General features: G+C 33.8%; 1 protein-coding gene across 1 annotated transcript in view; it reads right to left on the reverse strand.

Moving 5' to 3' along the window:
• The window catches only part of LOC125675725 (ubiquitin carboxyl-terminal hydrolase 16-like), a 50,267-nt gene extending 25,121 nt beyond the window's left edge, over positions 1-25,146 (reverse strand). Inside the window, exons 1-8 of the mRNA XM_048913510.2 lie at positions 25,002-25,146; positions 24,842-24,889; positions 24,508-24,635; positions 24,321-24,414; positions 10,824-10,848; positions 10,642-10,730; positions 4,307-4,378; positions 3,855-3,987 (exon numbers count right to left, since the gene is read on the reverse strand). Coding sequence (XP_048769467.2) covers positions 3,855-3,987; positions 4,307-4,378; positions 10,642-10,730; positions 10,824-10,848; positions 24,321-24,414; positions 24,508-24,635; positions 24,842-24,865 — 565 coding nt within the window. The 5' untranslated portion in view covers positions 24,866-24,889; positions 25,002-25,146. The remainder of the gene's footprint in view (positions 1-3,854; positions 3,988-4,306; positions 4,379-10,641; positions 10,731-10,823; positions 10,849-24,320; positions 24,415-24,507; positions 24,636-24,841; positions 24,890-25,001) is intronic.
• Between the last annotated feature and the right edge of the window lie 1,555 nt (positions 25,147-26,701).

The following is a 26,701-nucleotide window of genomic DNA, read 5'->3' on the forward strand; positions in this document are numbered from 1 at the left end:
TTGTAGTCAATGAATTTATGTGCATTCAACAATTTTGAAGAGTAAAAAAGATCTAACATATCACTTGATCTTTAAAAGCCAAACTTACTAATTGTATCTGTAATATTAAATGTATCATAATAAAAGTACTATATGAAAAAATTATTTCACAGCTTGCAATCGAAAAAACATTGGCCGTTAATGTGAAGTACAGTCATTGTACAAAATTGCCAATTTTTAAGACTTTCTGCCATTTGTATTATATTGTCTTGTATGTTTAATACTGACTAATGTTACTTTTGGAAGACCATTGTCATTTGTAGCTATGGAATTCATTGAATGAAGCATGAATAGTTTAATTGTAGTCCAATAACCTAAATGTATAGGTACATTTAACCTGCAGGTATTATTGAAGAAAAAGGCATTATTTCAACCCTTAATATCTCAACTGATTTTTAGATCCCAAGCTCATTAATATGCTTTAATGATGTTTAGTAGTCTATTTCGACAGTAGTGTGAAAATGAATGATTTCCTAGCCTGCTCTTGGAAGATTTAACCCTTCCAATATGTACTTTTTCTTAATTTCTGAAAGATTGGCATGTTGCCAATTTTTAAGAGTTGTCTTCCCACTTGATGTGTTGTACGTTTGATTATAACTTCTGTCATTTTAGACGGTTATCGTCAGTTGTAACTATGAAATTCATTTCATGATGTATAACTTTAATTTTAGTTTAATAACATAAATGTACACATGACATTTTTGAATACTTTAAAAAAAAAAAAGAAGACATTATCTAAAGCCTAGTGTCTCATTTAATTTTTAAAAACCAACCTCAATAATATGCTGTAATGATGTTTAGTAGCCTATTTTGATATAAGTGTAAACTATGATTATTACCTAGCCTCCTTTTGGACGATTTGTTCCTTTGAATATGTACTTTTTCTTCATTGTCTGCCCTTTGATATGTTGTATGTTTGATTATGACTAAAATCAATTTTGGAAGGCTATTGTCTGCTATTGTTATGTAATTCATTTCATGATGTTTAAATTTAATTTTGGCTTAAAAATATAGATATACACATAACCTTTTTCTACATGTTTTTTTAAACAGGCATTATCTAAACCCTAATATCTCATTTGATTTTTAAATGTCAAGCTCAATAATATGATTTAATGATATTTAGTAGTCTATTTTGACAATAGTATGAAAATGAATTATTTCCTAGCCTGCTCATGGAAGATTTGATCCTTTCAATTGCTCATTTTTCTTCATTATGAAAAATTAGCAATATGCCAATTCCTAGGAGTTGTCTGCCCTTTGATTTGTTTCATGTTTGAGTATGACTTATGCCGTTTTTGGAAGAGGGATGCCTGCTCTTACTTTGAAATACATGTACTTTTGAAAAAAAAAATCTTTTAGTGAAATAAATTACATTTGATATATACCTCTTTTCTGGATTTTTACATCTGATATTGATGAACTATGCAAAATACAAATGGCGCTGCATATGGCGGCCATGTTCGTAAATAACAAGTTTTCAATTACTATTTTGGATGTCTACCTACCCACCACATTTCATCATGATGTGGTAATCTACGATTTGGACAATATTGCATGAATTTTTGCTGCACAGGCTCTTAACAATAATTATTTTAATTCCTTTGTCGATTCGATATATCCCTGTGAACTCGATATATAACATATAATACAATCTCCCAAATCTGCTTCGTACATGTACTTATACATTTTATTGAAAATGGATATCAAAGGGAAAGGAAACCCTTACCACATTATTGCCTTTTTGACTAAAGTATTACTTACTGGTATCGTAAAAGATAGTCTTTAACAACAAAAATCCTTGCTTAACAATTAAATCAACATTTATCTATCTTATATTAGAGGGTTATTGAACTTTTATTGGTGAATATTGGCACGAGTTGGCTGTGAAAATGCACGAGCTTGCGAGTGCATTTTGACAGCCAACGAGTGCCAATATTCACCTATAGAAGTTCAATAACCCTTTTATTATTTAGCTAAAGTATTTAGTTGTTAAATTATATCCCTTTTCATTGAAACTACTCCAAAATAGACGAAAATTCACCAATATTGGCATCTAAGGTGAAGGTGTGCAATAACAGCACCCGTCATTAATGCATGAAGCAAACTGATTTTGTAAATGGAGACATCATAATTTATGTACAGTAAAACATTTTGCTTAGGTAAATATCAAAATGAAATACCGGCTCTGTCAGATTCGGAGGACCGTCGTCAGCCATTTTGGCTTGTTTACGTCGTTACAGTAACGACATTATTGAACGCCCATACTCGGAATGTTTCGGGCGCATACAATTTACGCACTGCGAAGTTAGAGTTCAATAAATTCTCAGGATATTGAACGCTAACATTCTCTAGATTTTAGATTTTATAATAGACTATTTATTAGCTATATAATAATTCAAATTACCCGCCGCTAAGAGAGCGGTCATTGAAGATTAATTCATTACGTCACACCGTCCGTTCCGATCTATTTTAGCAGCAGCACTGTAAACATGACGAGTCACAAACAGTTAAGTCTGGAGTCGTATATATTTGAGCCTGTTCTTTCACAAGAGGAATTTAAGAAAAGAAAACGTTTAGTCGAGCCGCAGATGTACATGTGTTAAACCTCAACTTGTCATTATGCAAATGACAGATACACAGTTTACATAAGATTTTCTTTTCAAATAACCTTGTTGAGTCAGGAATTTCGGTAAAAACCTTTTTACACATCTCCCCTTCGCACTAGTGCAATTAACTGCTTGACAGGAAGGCAACCAACTATTTACAATGTATTCTTAAAATCTACCACAAGCACATCTTTGATGACTTTAGAATTTTATCCAAACCGGAATAGACGGTGTGACGTCAAAATTATTGATTTTTGTTGTCTTCAATACAAAAGAGTTCCGCTTCATGGCAACCTCTATCGATGGCGGGAATTTCAATTTTTAACGTTTTTAAATTAGTACTGAGGCTTATCTAGGCCATGTATCAACAAAATGATATGACAAATCTTTATCATGCAAGGTGAAGATAACGAACAGTGATCAATCAATAACTCCTATAAACAATACAAAAATATATAGCTGGGCAAACACGGACCCCTGGACACACCAGAGGTGGGATCAGGTGCCTAGGAGGAGTAAGCATCCCCTGTCGACCGATCACACCCGTCGTGAATTAGTCTTATCATTTATTTTCTTTAAAAAAAATGGGTTGCCTTTTCCTTTAACAATAAACATAACAGTTTTGTGACAAACGGGATGATTTCAGCTTTCCCATCGTGGATTTCCAATGTTACATGTATATGTAGCATTATTTCATTCTCACCTGCATATGGTGTTTATATCTTTCAGCTGATTTGATACACAAGAGCTTGTTCTACGTACGATCAATTTGTAAATCGAGACAGGCTAATGACAAACAAGTAGATATTATAAGGGTTTCAACCGTCTCGTATAAGGTCAGCACTTTGCAAATTCTATGATCGTAATAATGATCTAATTGGTCTATATTAGCTTATCATTGCGTCAAATGGTGTCTGACGTATTTCATGTCGATCGTTAGGTCGTTATTGGCACACACTGATTTGGCTACCGATTACTCCGTTTACCTGATCAAGACGAAAGCTTATCATATTGGTGTAATTGCACATGTATTCTGTAAGAAACATACAATTACACTAAAAACCCATTTGTTATGATACTAAAATATGCTCATGTTCAGTACAGTACGTGAGAGAGGAATTCTAAACAATGTATTATTTGTGATTCTTATGAATCCTTCCACAAAGAGATTTGGGTCCTTGGTATATGAATTGAAGAATATCTTACTTGTATTGCACTTTCGACAGGGTAAGTCACTCTCTTCGAAATCCTCTGTCTGTGTTAAGACGGCGAGACCTTTCTCAATGTCCAGCTCTGGTTTGTCCAGTGAAAGCGTTTGTAAACCGCGATGATATAATTTCTATAGTGATACAGATTTAGACGGAAATCATACAAATTATATCAGGTTTAATATGATTGAATTTATTAATGATCACTGTGGGATCATTTTCATTCGTGGGGGCCAAAGTTCATGGGTAGGCAAAACATTGCTGGTTCGTGGGGAGGTAATTGCGTGGGTAAGCAATACGATGTCTCTAGGAGAGATAACTCTACTTGGTTTTAAAAATGTTGAAGGAAACATAAATTCGTGGGTAAGAGTGACCTACGAAATCCGCGAACATCAAACCCCCACGAACAATGATAATTTCACAGTAATTCTCAAACGTTTGTAAGCTTACATGAGATTCGGGTTCCAATTCTTCTACCACGGGGATGCTCAAGCTTGTAAATTCCTCTAAAACAACTTCAACCTAGGGTGAAAAAAGCTGAATTCGTGCATCTGGGTATCGATGTGTATCACTCAAACAATGAACATAATATATTGGGAGAAATACTCAGCCTCGTTTTACTTTCACCCCTTAGTCAGTTGATGAATTTAAGACTGGGTGAATATATATTACACCAAGTAAGCTCTACTTTAACACAACTGGGTCGAGACGAACTCAGACAGGGCGATACCATTTGCAGTTGGAGAAAGGCGAAAACACATAGGATGAAAACAAACATGTCTACAGCATCATGTTGATGGTATATGCATTCAAACCAATATTCTAGTTGTGCTGTGAAAATCTTTAAAGCATAAACGTTTTGCCAGCAATTCCAGTTTTTGCAATTTTTATGATAATTAAGGTCATGTCAGGACAAAACAGTTTGGTTGAGACATTTTATTCCGTTGAACCCATAGGAAGATATTTGACTTCAACCTTTAAGGAGATGATTTATGTTTTCACTTTGAATGATCAAATTCTACTGTCTAATGTGTTTGAAAAGTTTCACAAAAAATAAGGTTATACATTATGACAGAAGCTCACTATGTTATTATTATTTTTATTATCATTATTTACAGTATTTATACAGCGCATTATATAATAAAAAATATACTCCAAGCGCTTTATATTAAAACAACAATAAACTACAATTAAGAATTGAACATATCTAAAACAGTGTAAAAAAAATATTCGTTGCATTAAAAGAATATGAATTATAGCACTGACTTCCACAAAATCGTGATTAAACTACGAAAAATACATACAAAAAAGTTTTCATAAAAAAAGAATATTAATACTGTCACTGGAAATGGCTTACATAAAATCGTGATAAGCAAGTCTGAAGAAGTTTTTAAAGTTTTCTTGAAAAGTTCGAAAGAATTTTCGTTGCGGATGTAACTTGGAAGGTTATTCCAGAATGTGGCGGTTGCTTTGTCAAACCTTCTGTCGCCATACGTTTTGGTCTTAACTCTTGGTGTTTGAATAAGCATGGCGTTTTCGGATCGTAAAGACCTTGATGGATTGTATGGACTGACCAGTTCTTCAAGGTAGACAGGTGCAAGATCGTGAAGAGCTTTAAATGTGTACATTAACAGTTTGAACTGAACCCTGAAATGTACTGGAAGCCAATGGAGTTTTACTAAATCTGGTGTTTATATACTACTATATGTTACTACAGGGAGTTTATCAAATGCTTTATAGACAAAGATTTAGGTATGTTATGGTGTATGAAATTTTCCAAAGAAATGGATATCGATCTAAATCTATTATATATATCACATTTCATGTATAATTCTTGGTGACGATAACGAACAGAGGTCAATCTCATAACTTCTATAAGTAATACTAGATAAATAGTTGAACAAACACGTACCGCTGGACACACCAGAGGTGGGATGACGTACATAGGAGGAGAAAGCAAGCCCTATCGGCCAAAGTAAAATTTATGACTGCGAAATTAAGATGCTTTAAATTAAAAAAAAATAACATTTCACTGGTTTGTTTGTAAACAAATAAAGACCTCAGTCTTTGTTTACATAGCACAGAGGTAAGACTAAACTATTATTTTCATTCTTGCATTCAGAAGGTCAAAATTTTGGCTGTCAGCTTTAAGGAAATTAGCTCCCGAGCTTTTGAGCACAGCTGCTTAGGATGCTACAACTAAGTATTTACTGGTTCAATACTGATCCCATTGGTGAAACATATTGCATATCTATTAATGAATACTATCCAGGCGAAGAAACTGTGTCATTTCAAATTTTGAAAGGGTTTTAAAGAGACCATATTTTTAACGATTAATGAAAATGTTCTAAATTTGCATAATATTAAAGTTTCTGTTTCATTCAATATATCTTCTATATTTATACACCTAAACGTGTTTTTGAGTTTTATGAATAATGACACAAGTAGTTACGACATAAAGCTAGTTCAATGTTGTAATTTATGAATTTGGTTGGTCTATTTTTCCAAACCAATTCTTTAAAACGCTTAAGTTAATGTACTTGAATTTTGTATAAAATTCACAAATGTAGTATTTTCGCCAATAATTTAAAAAAGATGGTTTATAACCCCATTTTAAAGCTCCATTTAAGACAAGATGTTGGAATTTATGCGAAATTTTAGAATTTAATATTACTACTGATATGTCTTTTAGACTCTCTGATTTGATATCATGAATTTTTTGTGCATCAAGTGAAAAAAGTTAAATATTTATTTTCATTACTCGCATTAAACGTGTTTATCTATAGTATTAAAAAGCAATGATTATGTATTCGTTTTATGAAATAATTGATTTGTGTTGCTTATGTTGTGTTGACACCAACATACAAATCAAGTTTAACTGAATAAATCATAAGTACGAAAAGGTCATGCTTAGAACACTGTAGGTCAATAATAATAATTTCTCTAGTTTCCAAATTATCCTCCAATGTGGAAATTAAACATACACTTTCCAAAAAAAAAAAAAAAAAAAAAATGACATTACTACAAATCTCAGGTGCGAACCTCTTCAAATGAGTCATTTTTAAAGCGCTAAGCGTAGCTACGCTTAGCGTTTTATTGTTGCAAGTTGGATTTTGTTTCGTAATCACTTTTCCGGTTTATCGCCACCTATAAGCAAATTTATGCATCGCTGTAGTAAACAAGTCGTGTTTAAAGTAGTCGTAATTTTGCAACCGATCTAGTACATGTACGGGGATAACATTCATATTCGCAGGGACATTTCCCCCCGGAAATACAGCTCGTTGAACAGTGGATCAAATATGTATTTAAAAGGTGACATTTTTGTCCTCCTTCTGGGGGAAAGTGAAACACAGATGCAGGTCATTCTTCAGTTAAAATTCCTGTTTGAATCTGCGTCTGTAATAATTAAAGTGATTATTAAGTAATTCAAAATCTAAAAATGAATTAGAATCTGTACATGAAACCGTTTTGACTAGAGTGTCTTTGCATTGTTACCTTCGCATAGCGCTTAGAGGTCAAGAAAATCAATACTTTTGCATGGTGGAATATATAATTAGAAGCCACGTCATTAAGCTATACACGAGTCATGCTGGTATTCCACTTGTGTTTTGACTGCTGTTCCGACTCATTAAAAATTTTGTCCGACACAGCAGAAATATGTGCAACACAGTAAAAAAATAACTGATCCGCGTCGATCGTGAACGGGAAAGAACTTGTGAACGATTTTGATTTCACAGCGAAGGACAGAGATCGGTGTCCAGAGGGACGATATTGCGTAACTGATTACACCTCCCCCGATCATATATGTAAGTAGGTCATGCAGGAATTTCGAGGATGCAACAGTGTAACTTCGGCTTACCTTACTATTTCTAAACGACCAAGATATTCTTCATAATCATCGTCAACACAATCAAATTTTATTTCGTTATTTAGTTTCAAAAATGAGACTGAACATATTGATTTGGGGGAAGGGAAAAGACAAATTTGAAAAGGTACAAAATTATAAGTCTGCGTTTACGGAAGACAATGTCCCGGTTTCAAGTCTTCAAAACACCGCCTGTAATTTTACGAGGGTTGTTTACTGAAATACATATGGTTAGAACAAGTATTAGATAAACATTGCCATTGTGTCATTGAAGCAAGAATGTAAAATGGTTTGCGGTCCACATCACGCTATACACAATGAAAAGTAATTGTGTTTTCAATTTGTTTATACTTCAAACAAACAATCGACAATGACATGCATATGTTACATGTATTTCCGAACGTACAAAGGATGAATGAGGGGAAGGGGGCATGGTTTCACTGTCGTTGTTCCCTGTCCCCACATTTTGTTTTCGCTGATCGATATCTTCATATAAAAATGCACTTAGTTTTTCGGCGAGATGCCTTATCAGTATTTCTAATAGCGATTTAAACATTACCGTTTGAAAATTACTTTTGTAACTTGCAAGTGCCTAGCTTGGGATTCCCATTGAGTTATACATTTACATATTGTAAATATTATATATGTATTGCGGGTCACTTCTGTTACGTTTTCTTTTCATATTAGAACGCCTACACAAGCTGCTAATCTTAAGCTTTTTTTCTTTTTTTGCCAAGGTTATTTGCATTTTCATATAAAGAACTGTTTTATGAAATTAGAATAATTACGATGTGTATTATGTCTCATTCAGACAAACAGGTGAGCTTCCTTTACAATATAAATATGAGCTTTTACACAAGTAGTGCAATACTCACATACAAACTCTAGGAGTTTTTCTTTTGTTTTTTTTTTAGATTTGCGTATAACTAGCAATCACTACAATGCCTAAATGTAAATCCATGCATATATGTTAGTCTAATTTATCATATTCGATTTAGTATATTCTCTTGCACTAACTTTCATGTTAAAAATGAGGTCTTTCCACTCTTGTTGAAAACGCAGCATTCGGTTTCAAAGTTATTATTTTTTTAAAATAATTTCCTAATTTTTTTTTCAGTTATACATTTATTTATCTGACTTATTTGTATTCATATTCTCTTCAACCTCATTTTGAATTGAAATCAACTTCATTATTGACTACAAAGAATAATTCTACTTTCATGGTTCCAATGCTATATACAGATAACTATGCACTGGATTATGTAGTACGAGTCAAACAGATGCATGTTTATGTATGCATTTAAATGCTTTCTGGCGAGGTGATGAAATGGATGTAATGTGTTTCATAGACCTCCATTATTGGTGTGTTTTGACATGAATATATGTGGCACTTGTTAGTTAGTGTATGTGGTTATGTGTATTTTTCTTTTCTGTCCAGTTGTTTGTTGTTCCTTTCTATTATTATTTAACATACATGTATGTGTCAAACTATTGATTTGCTTCATTTTAGTTGTATTCTAAAAGTATTTCATACACTATTAAACTGGAACACAACAGTAAGTTAGTTGCGTAATAACAATTGAACACTTTTTACCGAAAACTACCATTACAAATGTTTTCACATTTTCTACCAAAACTTGACAAATTTCAAAAAAAAAAAAATTCTCTACAACATCACATCTGTAAACAAAATTTGCATAGTCATGTAGAGCATTTCATGATCCAGGGACCGGGGCAGAGCGGATCAGAAACCCTGACTTGGGGAGATGGGTGGGGGCCAAACTGGGTATAACGTGTTTATGTGTTAAATATTTGAATAACATAGCCTTTAATGCCATTGATTGATTGTATATTGTTTAACGTTCCTCTCGATAACTTTTAATTCATATGGAGACGTCACCAAGACCGGTGAAGGGCTGCAAAATTTAGACTTTGTTTGGCGCATACGGCCATTGAGCAATGAAGGTTCTTTAGTGTGCCACACCTACTGTGACACGGGACATCCGTTTTTAAGGCCATCTCAGAGGACCCGTGATATTCACACCTGATGCCGAGAGTTTGGCGATGGAAATGTCACTACCTGTTTTAACGACCTAGGTCTGTCGCGGCCGGGATTCGAACCCCGACCGTCTGCATATAGGGCGAACACTTTACCTCTAGACCACCGCGGCGGTGGTAATACTATTGACACTACATTCTGATTATAGATATTTAAAAAGAGCAAGTATCCTTTACCAAAATTGTAAATTTCACGATCCAAGGTCAGGGTTTTAGTTCCGGGTGGGACAAAAATTATTATAGTGACCATTGTTTTTTAACAACATCATAAAAAATTTATATTTTAGCATGTTGGAAAGTTTAAGGACATTGTTTACAATCCATATTTGTTATTTCCTTACATAAAAATGTATTATTTAGTTATGCAAAAATGAAGAATAATGCATGAACTTTTTTTCTGTTGTTCCTGCTCATTAACATCACATACAGGATCCATGAAGTCAGCTTAGCGCTTTTCAGTACTTTCAGTACTTTGATTTAATGTTTAGCATCCAAAAAGAAAAAAAGAAAAATAAATTAAAAAAACATGAGCCAGTCCTTTTAATAGTTAAAATTACTGTCACAAAAAGGGTTATCATTTGATTTGCTCTTTAAGCTAAATATACATAGAGTAATGGGATTCCAAATATTTTTGTTTGTGACGGAACCGTGCAGAAATGAACTCATAACACAATGCCCGTATTTCTGAGATAGACTGACTGTTTGTTTGGATTATATTTCGTCGAGAATATGATAGATCAGAGTTTCGAATGTCTTTCAAAGTTGATTGAAAAGTACGTGCAGTTTAATTATATATGTCGAAGTTTAGAAACCAAACTTTATCCAATACTTAGATCTTTGGATGCAGAAACAAATGACTTACATCGTCGCATGAGTCATAGACGTAGATCGTCACAAACAACCCAGCAAACAGCTTCCTGGCATCAATCGACTTTTCATCGGTATCAGCATCTATCAAACAGCGGTATATATCAATTAAATACAAATGATTACATACGTGTACAATGCTGGTGCACTTTGAATTATTTTTGTCACTTATATTACCTGTCGCATGCAACTGTCTTTTCTCCTGTTAAAATACATGAAGAACCACACTTAAAAATGCATATGCATGTACATATAAATGTATGACAATAAAAATTATAATTTCTGATCAATCCAAAAAATATATGTGCATCGATGTACAGGTATACATGGCTCTGAAGCAGTGTTTTATGTTCCTTGGTATTTCTCAATATTAATGACCGTTATACGTGGTTTTCTTTCTAAGGAGATCAGGGTTCGATCCTGCACGGCGAAGGACATCGTTAAGATAAGTATGGACGACTGCCTCATTAATCGCCCTCATCAGCAGGCATATACCTTAGAACTAGTGTCCTCTGATATCACGGAATGTGTTAGGACTATAAAGAAATCCTACTGCAGCATTGGATTTGATGTGAAGTAGAATAATGCGCATTAAATTAATTTGAATTGAATAGCGTTAACACGGCGGTAATATTTAATGCGAAGTAAACTAATGCGCATTAAATTCCTATGCATTTTATAAATTAACAGGTGCCCGTAATCAAACACGGATCAAATAAATGATTGTTTAAACATGTATATCTTATTGATGGCGTTGTATATAGGTCATATACAGTGTGTACATAGAGAATTATTCGTTCCAAATACAATATATTGCTGTATATGTACATGTATGTAAAATAAAAATGATCTCCACGCAAAACGTTTATTGGGGAAATTATGGAGATCATTATAACATTAAAAGATCAATTGAGAAATGAAAACTACATTTTGAATGTGCTTTAACGTAGGTCGCGGGTTTACAGACCTTTTTTTCTCACTCAAAAACCCCGTCTGGAAATTTGGCCGATGTATCTTGACAATGTATATACTACTCTGTGAAAATTGCTTTTCATTCAACAGCACAGTTTTTTGGTAATTACGTCTTCAACATACCATTGTTTTAACGGTAGCGACACTGTTTTCCATTGAATTATATAGAAAATGATAGTGCTTGACTTTATTCATTGCATAATTCAACTTAAAATAGACATAATTCGGTGCTGTTCATCTTGATAATATTAATATCAAAGCGAAACAAAATTAATATGAAAAATATTTACGAAAAAAACAATTATGGGGTATTCGAATTCGTTTTTTAAAGAAAAAGATGTCAACGTTTGATAAAAACCATCAAAGGAACAGTTTTTAACAAATAACGTTACAAATATTCGCGACGTCATTCAACAACGTTATTCATTTACTTTTCATGCATCACTTCAAAAAGAACTCAAAACAACGTTATTGACTCATGGTTTTGAAGGGAAAATCAAATATGTATGGACAAAATTATCAATTATTCACAAAATGTCCATCGCAAAATGTCTTAATATATATAAATGTGTACATACCGGTATATTACGCTATATATCTAAATTGTGTTGGGCGGCTAATAATTGAAATTCTTTTCTTCTTTTGCGATCGCATGCTCGCATTAACAATGAATAAACTAATATAGCCTACATGCAATAGTGTACTTTTATTTTTGAATCCCATTAAGGTTAAATTCTGAATTTCATATGCATGTACTTTAATTATGTCTTAATATTCTAACCAGAAAAACAACTAAAGTTGTTTCTATTTTACGATATATTTATGTTTATCTAAAAAAAAAAAAAACCTCACAAACACATAGAAATGCTCACTTTTCCAAGCCAAATAACCCTTCGAAAACATGAACGCGGTTTAAAATTATAATTATTTTTAACTTCTATTGCAGATTCACTTGAAACGACGGCTATTTTTTCTAATTTCCGACTGAGTATTTATACATTGTTTGAAATAACCGTGCACCTGACCGCCCGAGACGCATGTAATTACCACGGGCGAATAAATTTCTTAGTATAGTCGCCTGATCGGACGTGATGAAATTTCTGCTAAATAAACTTTAGATGAATCAACTTCATTATTGTACCTGTAACTAAATGGACAGACCTCGTCATTTTAGTACATTTTACTGCATATCCTACCGTATATAAAAAAAATCAATACAAAATAATGTACTAGAAACGAATTAGGTCCATTGTACTTCATTAGAAGATAGATACATGTAGTAACACATGTATTAAAAAGTAATTCAAAAACATGCAGGACAAATATGTCTTTGGCAGGGCTAACAATTTTTACAAGCAGTCAGCATGTCTATGTAATTTTACAGCGAGTTTCAAACACTCCTTGAGGTGGGTAGTTGTAAGGTTCAACTTTGCTAGAATACATGTATTGCTAGTTTGCTGTTCTCCAATACCGGTATTCATTTGTAAATACGATCAAATCTCTCTCTCTCTCTCTCTCTCTCTCTCTCTCTCTCTCTCTCTCTCTTGTACGCTTATAGGCAACTCTTACTCAATTTTTTTCAGGGCTCTGGAAACATTTCTTTATAGGATATCTCTGCCCAACGCTTTTAATTATTCAATGCTGTCCGATCTTCACGTATGGTGGGGTAGGAATAAAATTATGAACTCCCCATTTTCAAATGTCCGCCATAAACGCGTCAAATCTCTGAATAAAACTTTCATTAACTAGGAAACTCCCGTCCAATTTTTCTCGGGTTCTAAAAACGCTTATAAAAGCATTCCCAACATCGCCAGCTGTCTCACCTCCCCAAGCTGTCCGCTGCTAAATTTTATACAGTAACAATATAAAACATATTAATAGCCGAAAGTTTGTACCGGAAACGAAAGGAAGACTTAACAAAATCAAACGAAACATGTTCTACTTTGATAATAATTGTTGGTAATATTTATGTGATATCGGTAAAGTATTACGTTCTTTATATTCAGTCAATGACCCATGTGTACTTTATTCAGACAACTGTTACGCCACAATACAGATGTTCCGAGATACCCGCTCTCTACGAAAGAAGGCAAATTTAATACCGTTGTCAACGCGTCGGTTGGTACAGAATCTAACGACAATGGCGGAAACAGCAGACGTAACCGGTATTAAAAACATGATTAAACCTGAACTTAGGTCCTTCCTTTTAGCGAGAGGAATCACGGTGACCGACTACAATGGAACTGACCATCAAAGCATTCGAAATGAAGTTACCGGTAATATCGGCGCGATATGACAGTAAAGAGTCACTCAAGAAGCGAACAACGATTGTTGTGATATATCGAAGGATAAACTTTCCATTTGTTAGTGATGAAAGTTTAAAGAGGTGGACAGGCAATTTGTGGAATTTACCGGATATCATTTGTGCATATGTATTTGCTCATTTACTTTCTAATGCCCAGTGGTCAGCAGATCATCTGCAGTGTTATAAACAAGATCGGAGATATATGCTATTTAAGTGTCATCACGTCAGTGCAGTACAATATCATCCATTACCTGAGGAACACATATATATCCGAGCTAAGTGTATTCGGGAAACTGTTCAAAGTGAGAAACCATATCTGGTTTGGTGTATGACAGACAACAATGGCTCAATCAGATCAGCAGGATGTGAATGCACAGCGTATGTAGTTTTTTATTTGTTTATTTTAATTCTGTATTCTAGACATGAAACTTAAGCCCCATGCACTTACATTCACTGTTTTACTCATAGGTGTACACATTTTACATGCAAATTTTACTCCTAGTATGTAATTATAATATTATGTATTCTTCAATGCCTTAACATGCCCTAGCGGTCTTGTATTTGAACTTAATTACTGACACAGCAGAAGGTCACTACGCATAATTTTTGTCATCACATGTGTAAATTTTGCTATGCATTCACTTGGTTAAAAATATACCACTGAGCAAGAGTACTCAGGATTAAAAATTATCATTTTTAAACACTGGTCACTTTAAAAAAATGATTGAAAAATATTTTGTATTCGATAAAAACCTGGATGCACACGCATCTAATTTACTAGATTGATCATTGAAGAATTCTGATATATATTCAAATTGACAAGGGCACATGCTCTTAAATCCATAATTCACTACCCCAGACCATCAATTATTTTGAGTCCTGGGTACTAAAATTATACTGATCAGGAGTAGATTTACTCATATATAAAAGTTAATTTGCACATGTGTATATATATTCCAAATGCAAAATCTACAGTGAGTCTCAATGTTTTAGGGATGATGGTGGTTGTAAACACGTGGTCCCTCTCCTGTTCAGTTTATTAGAGTGGTGTGAGAGGCACACAGACCGAAACACATCAGCATGCACCGATGTCCAATGTTTGTGGGACAGGCCACGAAGGGAGTCGAAGCCAAGGAAACTGGATGAAATAAGTAAATCTGACACTAGTAGGATACAGCCTTACACCCATAACTTTCATCCTGTGTATGAGAACAATATCGTAAATAATGAGTTTGAGATTGAGATTTATGAGCTTGTTAACAATCATGACACACAAATAATTGAAGTTTTAGACGAAGCTTGTACAAACAATAATGAACCTCCTACTGTAGCATCGCTTGCTTTATTATACAAACAAAGCAAATGTAATATACCATTTGTCAAATTTATGCAAACCAGTGTTAGAAAGTCAGATTGTGACGAGATTAACACTTTAACCAAGGGTCAGAGTGATAATGTCAACTGGTATAAATATAGAGTAGGCAGGGCTACAGCATCAGTTGTGCATAGTGTTGTAAAATACAGAGGAGACTGTGAGAATAATTCTATTGTTAAAAAAAATTGCTGACAAAGTAGATCTTTCAACTCCTGCCATTTTATATGGGAAAAAGAGAGAATCCTTAGCTAGAAAATTGTTTGATATTCATTGTAAAATGGAGCATGAGAGACACACTTTGAAAATGCCGGGTCTTTTAATAAACCCAACATTTCCTCATATTGCTGCAAGCCCAGATGGTGTTGTTACTTGCAAGTATTGTAAAGACATATTGTTAGAAATCAAATACCCTTATAAGTATAGATATTGCACTGTGGATCAAATTTGTAAGGAAAATTATCATATTTATTTAGATTCAAATAATGAAATGAGGCTTAAGCACTCCTCTCCTTGGTATTTTCAAATTCAGTGTCAATTAGCTGTTGCAGATTTGTTACATTGTAATTTTGTGATGTACTTAGAGGGCATGGTAGCTCGTAAACGCCATATTCATGTTGAAAGAAATGAATTTGATAGAGAGTTCAGGGAGAAATGTTTGGAAGATATTAAATCTTTTTATGAGAAACTTGTGATCCCAAGACTATTCTCAGAATAGAACAGAGGAAAAAACACATTTTTGATGCAGTTGAATTGTATTGTTTTTATTGATCATACTATTCAATCTTGATCTTCTTTTAAATTTCTATACCTAAAATTCACAAAATACATATCAAAGTAATTCACTATCTAATATGATTTTTGATAACTTGATTGTCAATCAACAAGTGTGAAAATGATGTCAATGCAGTTGGTTTTAAAAGCACATTTGTTAAACAATAAATCAATATATGCTATAGCAGATTTTGTACATGATATGATTTACAGATTTGTGCATTTGTAATGTGTGCATGTGCATTGAAGTTTGTAAATATCACAAGTAGTTTATCCAGTTATTAAACTCTGACATGTCTAATTTTGATAATTGCTTTGATTCATGGTGTCATTGATGTTTGATTTACATGTACATGTATACAAAAACATGTACTAGTAATAAAAACGATTCAGAAAATGTAAAACTGTCTTATAACTTTTCAGTCATTTCAACATGTAAATTAATGATGCAGCCATGAATTTATTCATTTTCGAACTAATTTTGGCATCAAGTTACACAAAAAACACACCAACTTTTATAATCTGATTTACAACTGGTTTCAGATGCCATGGTATTGTTGTACCCAAAAGCTTGAACTGTTTTAAGCGTTGAATAGCTCGCTCAATATGTATTCACAGCTTTGCAATTGTCCTGGTCTGCTTTATTTCATTCACATTTAATCTTTTCTTTTTACCCCATGTACATTTTCTAGTAAATGGAGGCATATTAAAAGTGGCTTTCTTTTTTGTTAACAAATCTCTGATTGTATACCCCCTATCAGCCATGACATCATCTCCTTCCTCAACAAATTCAAGAAAATTAGAATGTTCTGTAATATACCTGTCAGAAACATTACCACCATAGACATCTGAAACAAAAGTAAAAGTACCTGAAGGTGAAATCACAAGCAAACATTTACCAGTGTTTTTAGCTTTATAAGTACTGTATGTATCAGACTGGGCAGAAGGGGATCTTGGTCGTTGAAAAAAGAAAAACTCTGTACAATCAATTATCACACTAGGTCTGAGATAGAGACTACTAAATGATTTTGGCATATACTTCTGCACTTGGTTTCTACTGGGTCATTTCATCAACATCTTAAAACATCTAGAAAGAAACGTTATCCGTCATAACAAATTTGTGAAACACGTGAAGTTGCTTCTCCAAATATACCAGATAAAACAAATCTTAATATGCCTAGTCTTAAACGTAAAGTGTCAGTATAAATTCATGAAACATGGTTAATTTACGAGCAGGTCCAGGTTTTTTCTTAGCTCCTTGCTGATATTTTTTTTCATCTGCACTCTTGGGACCATTCCAATATTTCAAGTCTGTACATTTTGAATAGATAATATTAAACAGACCAAACAATAATGCCTCACTAATGCATCATACCTTGTGACCTTCTCCACGAACACCTCTCTGAAAAATGAATCTTTGTCATTTACACATCTCTCCATGTAATCCACCTGGTTCATGGGAATGTCGGTTTGACAATCAGTAGAAATGGTGACCGGCTATTTACTTCCAGCGTCACAGTATTGATGGTCTTCAAGAGCCACCCAGTAGTCAGTACCATTCAGCATCTGAGGAGTCCCGTGTGTGTCTGTAATGAATTAAATATAATTCTAAATTTTCATTGGACTTAAAATTGCTATTCAGACTTACAATGTCTTGATTATTTTGTTTCTGAAAGTGTTCAGTGACTTATAGATGTAAAATGTTAATTATTGAAGAATAATATGAAAAATACATAATATATAGTCAGGGATGGGATCAATTACGTTGAAAAGGTAATTAAATAGTATCAATTACATTGGTGATTTTGTCACTTACTTGCAATTACAATTACATTGATTTTAACCAATCTAATTAATTACTTTTAATTGAAGAATGTAATTAAATACATTTCAATTATTTAATTGAAGTTTATTTCAAAATGTCTTGGGAGACTTGACCACGAAGTCTGCTTTGATTGCATAAACACCCCGTTGACAAAGAGTGAAACTGTATACCACCATTATTATCAGACACTTTCATTCCCTCATTTTCAAACATTTAAGTTTGAATAATGTAATTGCAATGTAATTGAAAATACTTGACTTTTTTAAAATGTATTTATTCAATTACTTGTAATTGAAAGCAAAATCAATTACAAATACATCCTATTACTTTATAAAAATGAATTTAAATGCAGCTAATTACAATTACATTTTTAAATTATCCCATACCTGTATATAGTGACATGATTAACTAAACTGGCAGACTTGGATCTATTTCCTGTGCATCAACTTCACCAACCAAATATGTCACATTGTCCTCTTCATATAAATGGTTATAAACAACATTTTCTGACAGTGTTGTTTGGAGGTTATGTTGACATAGCTAAAGTCACTAACAGAATTTGTTGTGGATCTGTGATAAAAGATCAAATCAATTGTTAAAGATATATTTCCACTATTGTTAGCAGCATATTTTAAAAACAAACTTGAAATATATTTTTGTTATGCATAACTGGTAATACTGTCCTATATAAATCATAAATGTGTACATGTTCATTCCCTATATTCATGCGTGCTTACAAGTGATTACTGAACTCCGATTCATACATGCATACTTTTGAATAGGTTTTGTTACTAAATTCATAGACAACTTTCACGCTTTTAGTAATCTAGGACATGTACCCTAGGTACTACCTTTGAGAGGATAAAATACTCAATTCAGTGTAGCATTCCTGGGAAATATATGATATATATATATATCTATATATATCTATCAAGTTATCATACTTAGGTAATTGTAATTATTTAATAATTATTATATTCAAACATATTTATAACACAATGCAATGACTTGTTGATTGAAACCCGTACCCAAATCCAACAAAATAAATAAATCAAAAAATAAATAAACACGTAATGATTACCTTACTCCACATGTTTTAAAGTTGTTATATGGAAAAAGAGTGGGCACACTTTTACATTTGGCGAAATGAAGGGAACAAATTCTTGTATATTTCGTTGTCTTCCAACTGCCTTCATGTCGGAAGAGCCTCAACCACTTCAAATATTCTCATTTGTGTTTACGTTTGTCAAACAACGAAATGAATGTAACACCTGTCATCCAAGCATATTTCTCCAGTTGATGTAATTTTTGTTTTGACAAGGTACATCCTGGTACACAACAGCTAAAGTATGGCATTGTTACAGACGGTCAGCAGACGTAAATTGTACCCACCGTAGTAAATGACGCTACACTTATTCGCCTCCAAACGTGCGAGTCGCATTTACGAAAGTAACTCTCGCAGAACTCGGAACTTCCGTATTGAATGTGCAAGTAGAAAGACGTCGAGTCGTAGAATTTGCGTACCCGAAAACGACGACGTAAGCAAACCTGCGACCTACGTTGAAAGTAGACGTTTATTTTTATGACATTCAATTCTAACGTCATTATGACGTCATTCTTAAGATTACGTCACTTTTAAAGTAATAAAAATGGAGATAACAACGCTTTGAAAATGTTCCCTTCTTCTACTTTACTTTTTCCAACTCTTATCATTGCATCATCAGATTATTAATCAACTAAGAAAACGGAGACACTTGAGGATGAAGCAAAAATTCAAGATGGGAACGTCTAAAAGGATATCACAGAAATCGTAAACGAATCATTTTCTTGCTTATTTGTTTTATTTTCGATTGGTACAACAAACATTAGATGAAAAGATCTACCTGGAAATTAAATAGACACAGTGATCTATATGCAGATTCATTGCTTTGGAACGACATCGAATTCAAAAGTCATTTAAGGATGTATCAACATGCCTTTAATCACATTGTTTAAGAATTAGACAATATTAAAACAAAAGACACAAATATGCCTCCATTGCGAAAGAAAACATTGATCGTCTTGTGGTACCTTGTGTCACCTATTGATTTACGAGCACTCTCGGTCACCTTTACATGTGGGAAATCAACACATACATAACGTAGTTTCTGGGTTGAATAATAGAATCCTTCATTAGTACGAGTGTGGGATAGGGAAATTCCACCGAGGGGGCAAGATTCGCAGTCTAGGACGAGGCTTTGCCGAGTCCTAGACAGCGAATTTTGTTCCAGAGGTGGAATTTCCCTATTCCACACGAGTAAATAATGAAGGATTATTTTTCTCACATTTTACCTACAGTTTAGTGCATAAATTTAGGATCTTTGAGAAAATTCTAAATTATCAAAATCCTCATTTGAACTTCGATGCAAAAACTAATTAGATAGGCAGAAAGAGCATACTCGAAAATGGTTTACACTTTAAGTGTAAACTAAAAAACCTAGAGTTGTCCAACATAAAGCTATATACATTAAAATTTACAAATAACAATACAAAGCATTTTTGCTTCACCGTGTAACGTAAATCTTCACCGTGTAACGTAAATCATAGACAATATATGACGTCACAATCAAATGACGTCACAGCAGTGTGAGACAGAAAAATCTCACATGGTTGTCTCACATGGGTAAAGTCTATCTCACACTGATGATAATGTGAGAATAATAGAATCCTTCATTAGTACGAGTGTGGGATAGGGAAATTCCACCGAGGGGACAAGATTCGCAGTCTAGGACGAGGCTTTGCCGAGTCCTAGACAGCGAATCTTGTTCCAGAGGTGGAATTTCCCTATTCCACACGAGTAAATAATGAAGGATTATTTTTCTCACATTTTCCTACAGTTTAGTGCATAAATTTGGGAGCTTTGAGAAAATTCTAAATTATCAAAATCCTCATTTCAACTTCGATGCAAAAATTAATTAGATAGACAGAAAGAGCATACCCGAAAATGGTTTACACTTTAAGTGTAAACTAAAAAACCCAAGGCTGTCCAACAGAAAGCTATACACATTAAAATTTAAAGATAACAAAGCACAATAATTTTACTTCACCGTGTAACGTAAATCTTCACCGTGTAACGTAAATCATAGAAAATATATGACGTCACAATCAAATGACGTCTCAGCAGTGTGAGACAGAAAAATCTCACATGAGTAAAGTCGATCTCACACTGGTGATAATGTGAGAAAAATATGTCTTCAAAAATTATTCGATTCCTCAGAACCGAAGAAAAGGAGACACGTATAGTTCATGGTTTTGATCACAGAGGTTTCCCTCAAACAATAGGCGCCGTTGATGATACTCATTTGCAAATTCTGCTGGTCTACAATCGCGCGGGTTTCTATTCAATTGTTTTACAGGATATTTCAGATACTCAATACAGATTTCTTGACGTGCATATTGATTGAAATGGAAAGTCTCATGATGCTAAAATATTCAAACATTCTTCTATTTGTAACAGATTATCAAATTATTTACCGCAACTTACAACTTTTGTCAATGCTGTGAACTTACTTTTATATCTAATTGGGGATGTTGCATACCCACTATCTCATTTTCTGATAACTACGTTTAAAGTAAATCTTAATCAAGTACAAGCTCGTTACGATTACAAACATTCAAGTGCACGAATGGTGATTGAAAATACCTTTGCACGATTAGAATCTACATGGAGAAAACTTATTAAATACTTTGATGGAAAACTACCGTTTTTTTGTAGATGCTATCACAGTCTGCTCTGTGTTAAATACTTTAATTGAACTAGATGGCCAAAGGGTTATTCATGTTCGCTTACGAGAAAATGAAGATGCAAACTTCAATAACATGCATTTTGATTACGTTTAAAAATATATACAAGGGCGGATCCAAAGGGAGGAGGTGCAGGGGGTCCGACCCCCCCCCCCCCCCCCTCAGTTTAAGAGTTATTCAATTTTAACGAGTTACATTAATCAAACTTTATCAACACCAGTATATCGTTTAATTCTAGGATAAATAAGGCCACTGATATATATTTACGATATTTTCATCACATACAAGATTCAATTAAGAATTCTTAAAAAGTATACGAGTATCTAACATATAATTTTGGTTTAGTAAATAGACAATTTGAAAGTAAAAAGGAAGTGCCAGGAAATGCACATATTGCAGGATTTTACACAAGTCTATGCCTGGCCACGTCTCTTAAAGGGATATAATAATAATTGTAAAATTTATAGTAGTAATGCTTCAACCTTCATTAGTTCAGGATAAACAGAAAAAATGTTGTCGAAAGTTCTTTTCTTTTTCTTCTGTTTTAGCTCCAAGATAAATCAGACTTTTCAAGAAAATCCGCTTTAAGCAATGTTGTATAAATTATTGTCGTGAGTCTATATGATCTATTTTATTTTATCGGAAACTTTATCGCAATCTGAAAACTAATAAAAGACAGTCTCTTCAAGACATTACATAAACTTTTAATAGGAATGAAAGTGCAAATGTGTTAAGGAGAACTGTTCGTCGTAAGTTACACCAGGAATGATACAGGAGGGGCAACATTCAGAAAACGCTTACAGTAGCTATAGTCAACAGACAAAGCCGAATTATGTGGTGCCGACGGCAAAGACATTGAAAACCTGAACAGTGGCAGAATGTTATTTTCTCAGACGAAGCATAGATAGTTATTGGACAAAATAACTTTGTACGTTTGTGAACAAAATCGTCCGAGAAGTGAAAACCTTAGTGTCTGAACCAACACAAAACGCCCCTGAGAGTAAGTTGTATGTTTTAAGGGGTGTATTACCTATGATGGTATTGGTGTTCTTTTACCTGTTAATGGGAATCTAAACTCTGCAAAGTATATTGAATTGTTGAATAATCACTTATGGCCTGTTGTTGTCAAAGTTTTTGGTAATCAGCAATAATGCCATATCCCACTCCTCTAGACAGACCAATACTGGGAAACACGGAAACGGTATTCCAAAATTCAACTGGTCTGTACAGTTTACAGACCTTAATGTCATTGAAAATGTCTGGCGTTGTATCAAAATCAAACTGTCCCATGTAATTGATGATATTAAAAACCGGGATGACCTAGTGGCTGCGGTGACAAGAATTTGGAATGCCCTCTCTTAAACATCCGTGTTTCGATATCTTCAAGACTACGACAAGTAATATATCATCCAGAAAGGTATTGCAACAAAATACAAAAAAATGGTAAGTACATAATGTTTATTTCATTTAAAGTTGTTCCTTTTCCATGTAGCTGATATTTACATTGTGATGACGTCAGCCATGTTTGCTGCAATACTTTTGGCCACTCAGTTTATAATGCCTCGTTAGAAAAAATGACGCTATACCATTGAATGGAGCAGATCTTAGGTTTTTAACCCAGTAAAGTTTTGTGGGGTTTAAAACACGGCATATTTCATCCAAAAACGTACCTTGTTCTTTTGTATGATTAATTAAAGAAAGTTCGGAGGACGGAATAAACTGACCACAGTATAAATGTTAAAAACCTTTTTCGTTTAAGGAATACCGGTATACAGTAAAAGTTACTTATGGTCATATACATATAAGTGTATGGATTAATGTATGTTAGGCATTCTTAAAACACTTCTAGATTAAATTTGAAAATGCATACCAATGGCAATTTTCACGTAGATATGTTTGTTCCTACGAGTCACTGCAAAATCGCTCGCTACTTCCGCTGATGACCAGCATTCTAGGAGAGCAACATTTTCTTCATACGACCAGTTTATCCCTCTTATCCTCTCTTTCGGCATTACGCCAACTAACGTCATTATGTATTATTTTACGAATTGCGTATTGTAAGTCTACGATGACGTCAGGCAGTACAACATTTAACAAAAGAGCGGTATTTTTGTCAAAAAAAAAAAAAAAAAAAAAAAAAAAAAAAAAAAACGTAACAGGAATACATTGTCCTCTTTTTAAAAAAAATAAATTACTTCCATCGATTAAGTTTGTACCAGTTACTATGCAGAGCACATATTTATCCCCGACTTTATCTGTTTGTGTATGTTTTCAAATTCATTATTATCAATTTAATTAGTTTTTCGCTCAAACATAAAATAAACACATATAGCTGATCACAGGTATTATGCATATGACCCAAATTTTCCATTATACATATGCTTATATTTGATACGAATTAGCTTCGCTTTGCGTTCACACGGAGCTAATTCGAAGTAGATTTAATTCGCATTAAATCGCGACGTAAAATGCAACACGAAGCAAATTAATGTGCATTTCATTTTCCGTGTAAACGCGGTTCAGATTTAATTCTAATTAACGTATGTTTAATGCGAATTAAATTCTTCGTGTCAACGAGACATAAGATCAAGTGGTACCTGTTATGTAAATCACCATCAAAAAAGCAATCCATGTAGTACTCACATCATATGATTTAAGCTCATCAAATATTCCCCCGAGCAGAGTATTTAACAACTCGTAACTGTCTTCTTGTGTTCCATGACCAAACTGATTATTTCTGAAGCAAGGAATTCGAAATCAGAATTTTTGGATAATCCTATGCACTCATTTTTTTTTTACATTCTTTTCCTGTTTTCAGTATCATACTTACATGCGTGTTACAGCATTTAAAACGCCTCTAAGTTCACTAGTATGGCTTCCATGCTGGATACGTTGCTTTTTAAGGAGTTCCAATACCTTCTTCGTTAATTCCATACTATCAAAATATGCCGATGGTCGCTTTAATAAGATATATAAAGACAACTTTAAATCAATCACATTGATACAATATTTCATAGTACAAAATGTGTAACTTAACTTGATATCATTTTTAAAAAAAAGTATTCAACTATATACACGTGAACTCAGGTCTATAGTACATTTGATGTCAGTTTTCGTCAAAAACATTCACAATCCCTTATAATATATGTGTACAAATGTATTACCTCCAGGCAGAGAAGAGTTTCCATGAACGATTTTGTGAAATACAACGCCTAGTAAAGATTGATAACATAGGATCAATAACTACATTAATAGATGCATGTAGAGTATTAGTATGCAAAACAACCATGTTTAAAACATGAATATAAAGATAGCTTACATTACCTGCAATGCGGAGTTGAAAAAACAAGTGTTCCCAAGATTTTCATTTCCCTAAAGATGCAAGAAAATCTTATGAGAGAATTCCAAGACGCGGAACAACTCTTACTATAACAGTCTCTGCAATTTGTCTTCTGTATTTTGTTTTCGTTTTTCCTTTGGTCATACATATTGCCTCTAATATCATAAAGAACAGAACTAATATCAAAACTTGTATTATTGGATTTGTTTAACACGACGATTTTCCCTTAGTTATAGTGCATAGCATGTTGTAAGGGAAGTTCGACAATCTGTGTATGTGTTGATCTTTCTTATGTCCCTCTGAGAATGTTATCCATATTGAGACATATCCATCATATATGTATACTAGCGGGAAAAAGAAACTGTGCATTATACAATTTAGTAGAGTTCTTCTATATTTATTGTTTATATTTTTAAAATCTAAACAATCGATAAAAGTGCTGTTTTTTTAACAATATCGGATAGTACCCGATATTGTTAGAATACTGATGATTCCAGATTTCATTCGGATAGCGGTGACGGCAGTTGTAAAGTGTATCGTCGCGTTCAGGAGCGATACCAGGACGCTAGTGTTGCAACGTCAATGATTCGGTGGAGGTAGCGTTATGGTGTGAGTTGGAATAATAGTACGTGGAAGGCCCCTCTTCAAATTGTCAATGGAAATCTCACCGGCGTACGTTATCAAGACGAAAATATTCAGCTCCATGTGATACCCTTCATACAGAGACAGCAAAATCGCATCACTCTGCAGCAAGACAACGCAAGTCCACATAATGCACATGCAGTCAGATACTTTTTTGTTCAACAGAATGTCGATGGCTTGTCTTGACGAGCTGTTTCTCTGATTTATCGCCGATTGAGCACGTCTGGGATGAAGTGGAACGACGTCTACGCCGTTTGTCAAATCAGCTGGTGACTTTGACTGATTTAGGCCAGGCTTTAAACAACGTCTGGAACAACATCCCCAAGCAGTTTAGAACACTTTAGTGGCATCAATGAGGCACCGTTGTCAAGAATGCGTGAATGCAAATCGTGACCACACGCGTTATTAACTTTGTTAATTCAAGTTCGAATACCAGTGTCTCTCAGGTGTACTAAAATTGACGTTATTCGACGTCAATAGTAATGGATTATGGAATGTTGTAGTTATTGTTGATAATAGACAAAACGTCGTCGATAATTCATTATAAATGCCACATGTATCATTGAATTCATAATGTTTTGTGAATTGAAATATTTAGAAGCATGTGAATTAGCAAATTAATTTATTATTTTTTCGTTGAGTGGAGGTACACCAATTAAAAAAAAAACAGATTGGAAATTGCACCATTGCTCGTAGGCTAAGGAAAAAGCTGATGTTGGTACAGTTTTTCCATGTGTATATTTATGCTATATATAAAACTTATACGGTACCAATTTTGATGCACCAACTGCGAATTTCGACAAATAATATCTCTTTAGTAATGCTCATGCCGAAAGTTCGGAAATTCGAAATGACGAAAAACTTGTAAGAGCTAAAAGGAAAAATAGAGTGCCAAGAACTGGAACCAAATTCATCCAAGGACCTGCATTGTTATCTTGTTTAAATGACATGTATTAGTTCGGAATATATCCTTCTTGAAGTTGAAGTAAAGTTTGTTCTAAATAATTCAAGGTAATTGTAGGGGACGAAATAAAGAAGCACG

Source organism: Ostrea edulis, chromosome 3, assembly GCF_947568905.1.
Source record: "Ostrea edulis chromosome 3, xbOstEdul1.1, whole genome shotgun sequence".
In the NCBI taxonomy this organism is placed as follows: Eukaryota; Metazoa; Mollusca; class Bivalvia; order Ostreida; family Ostreidae; genus Ostrea; species Ostrea edulis.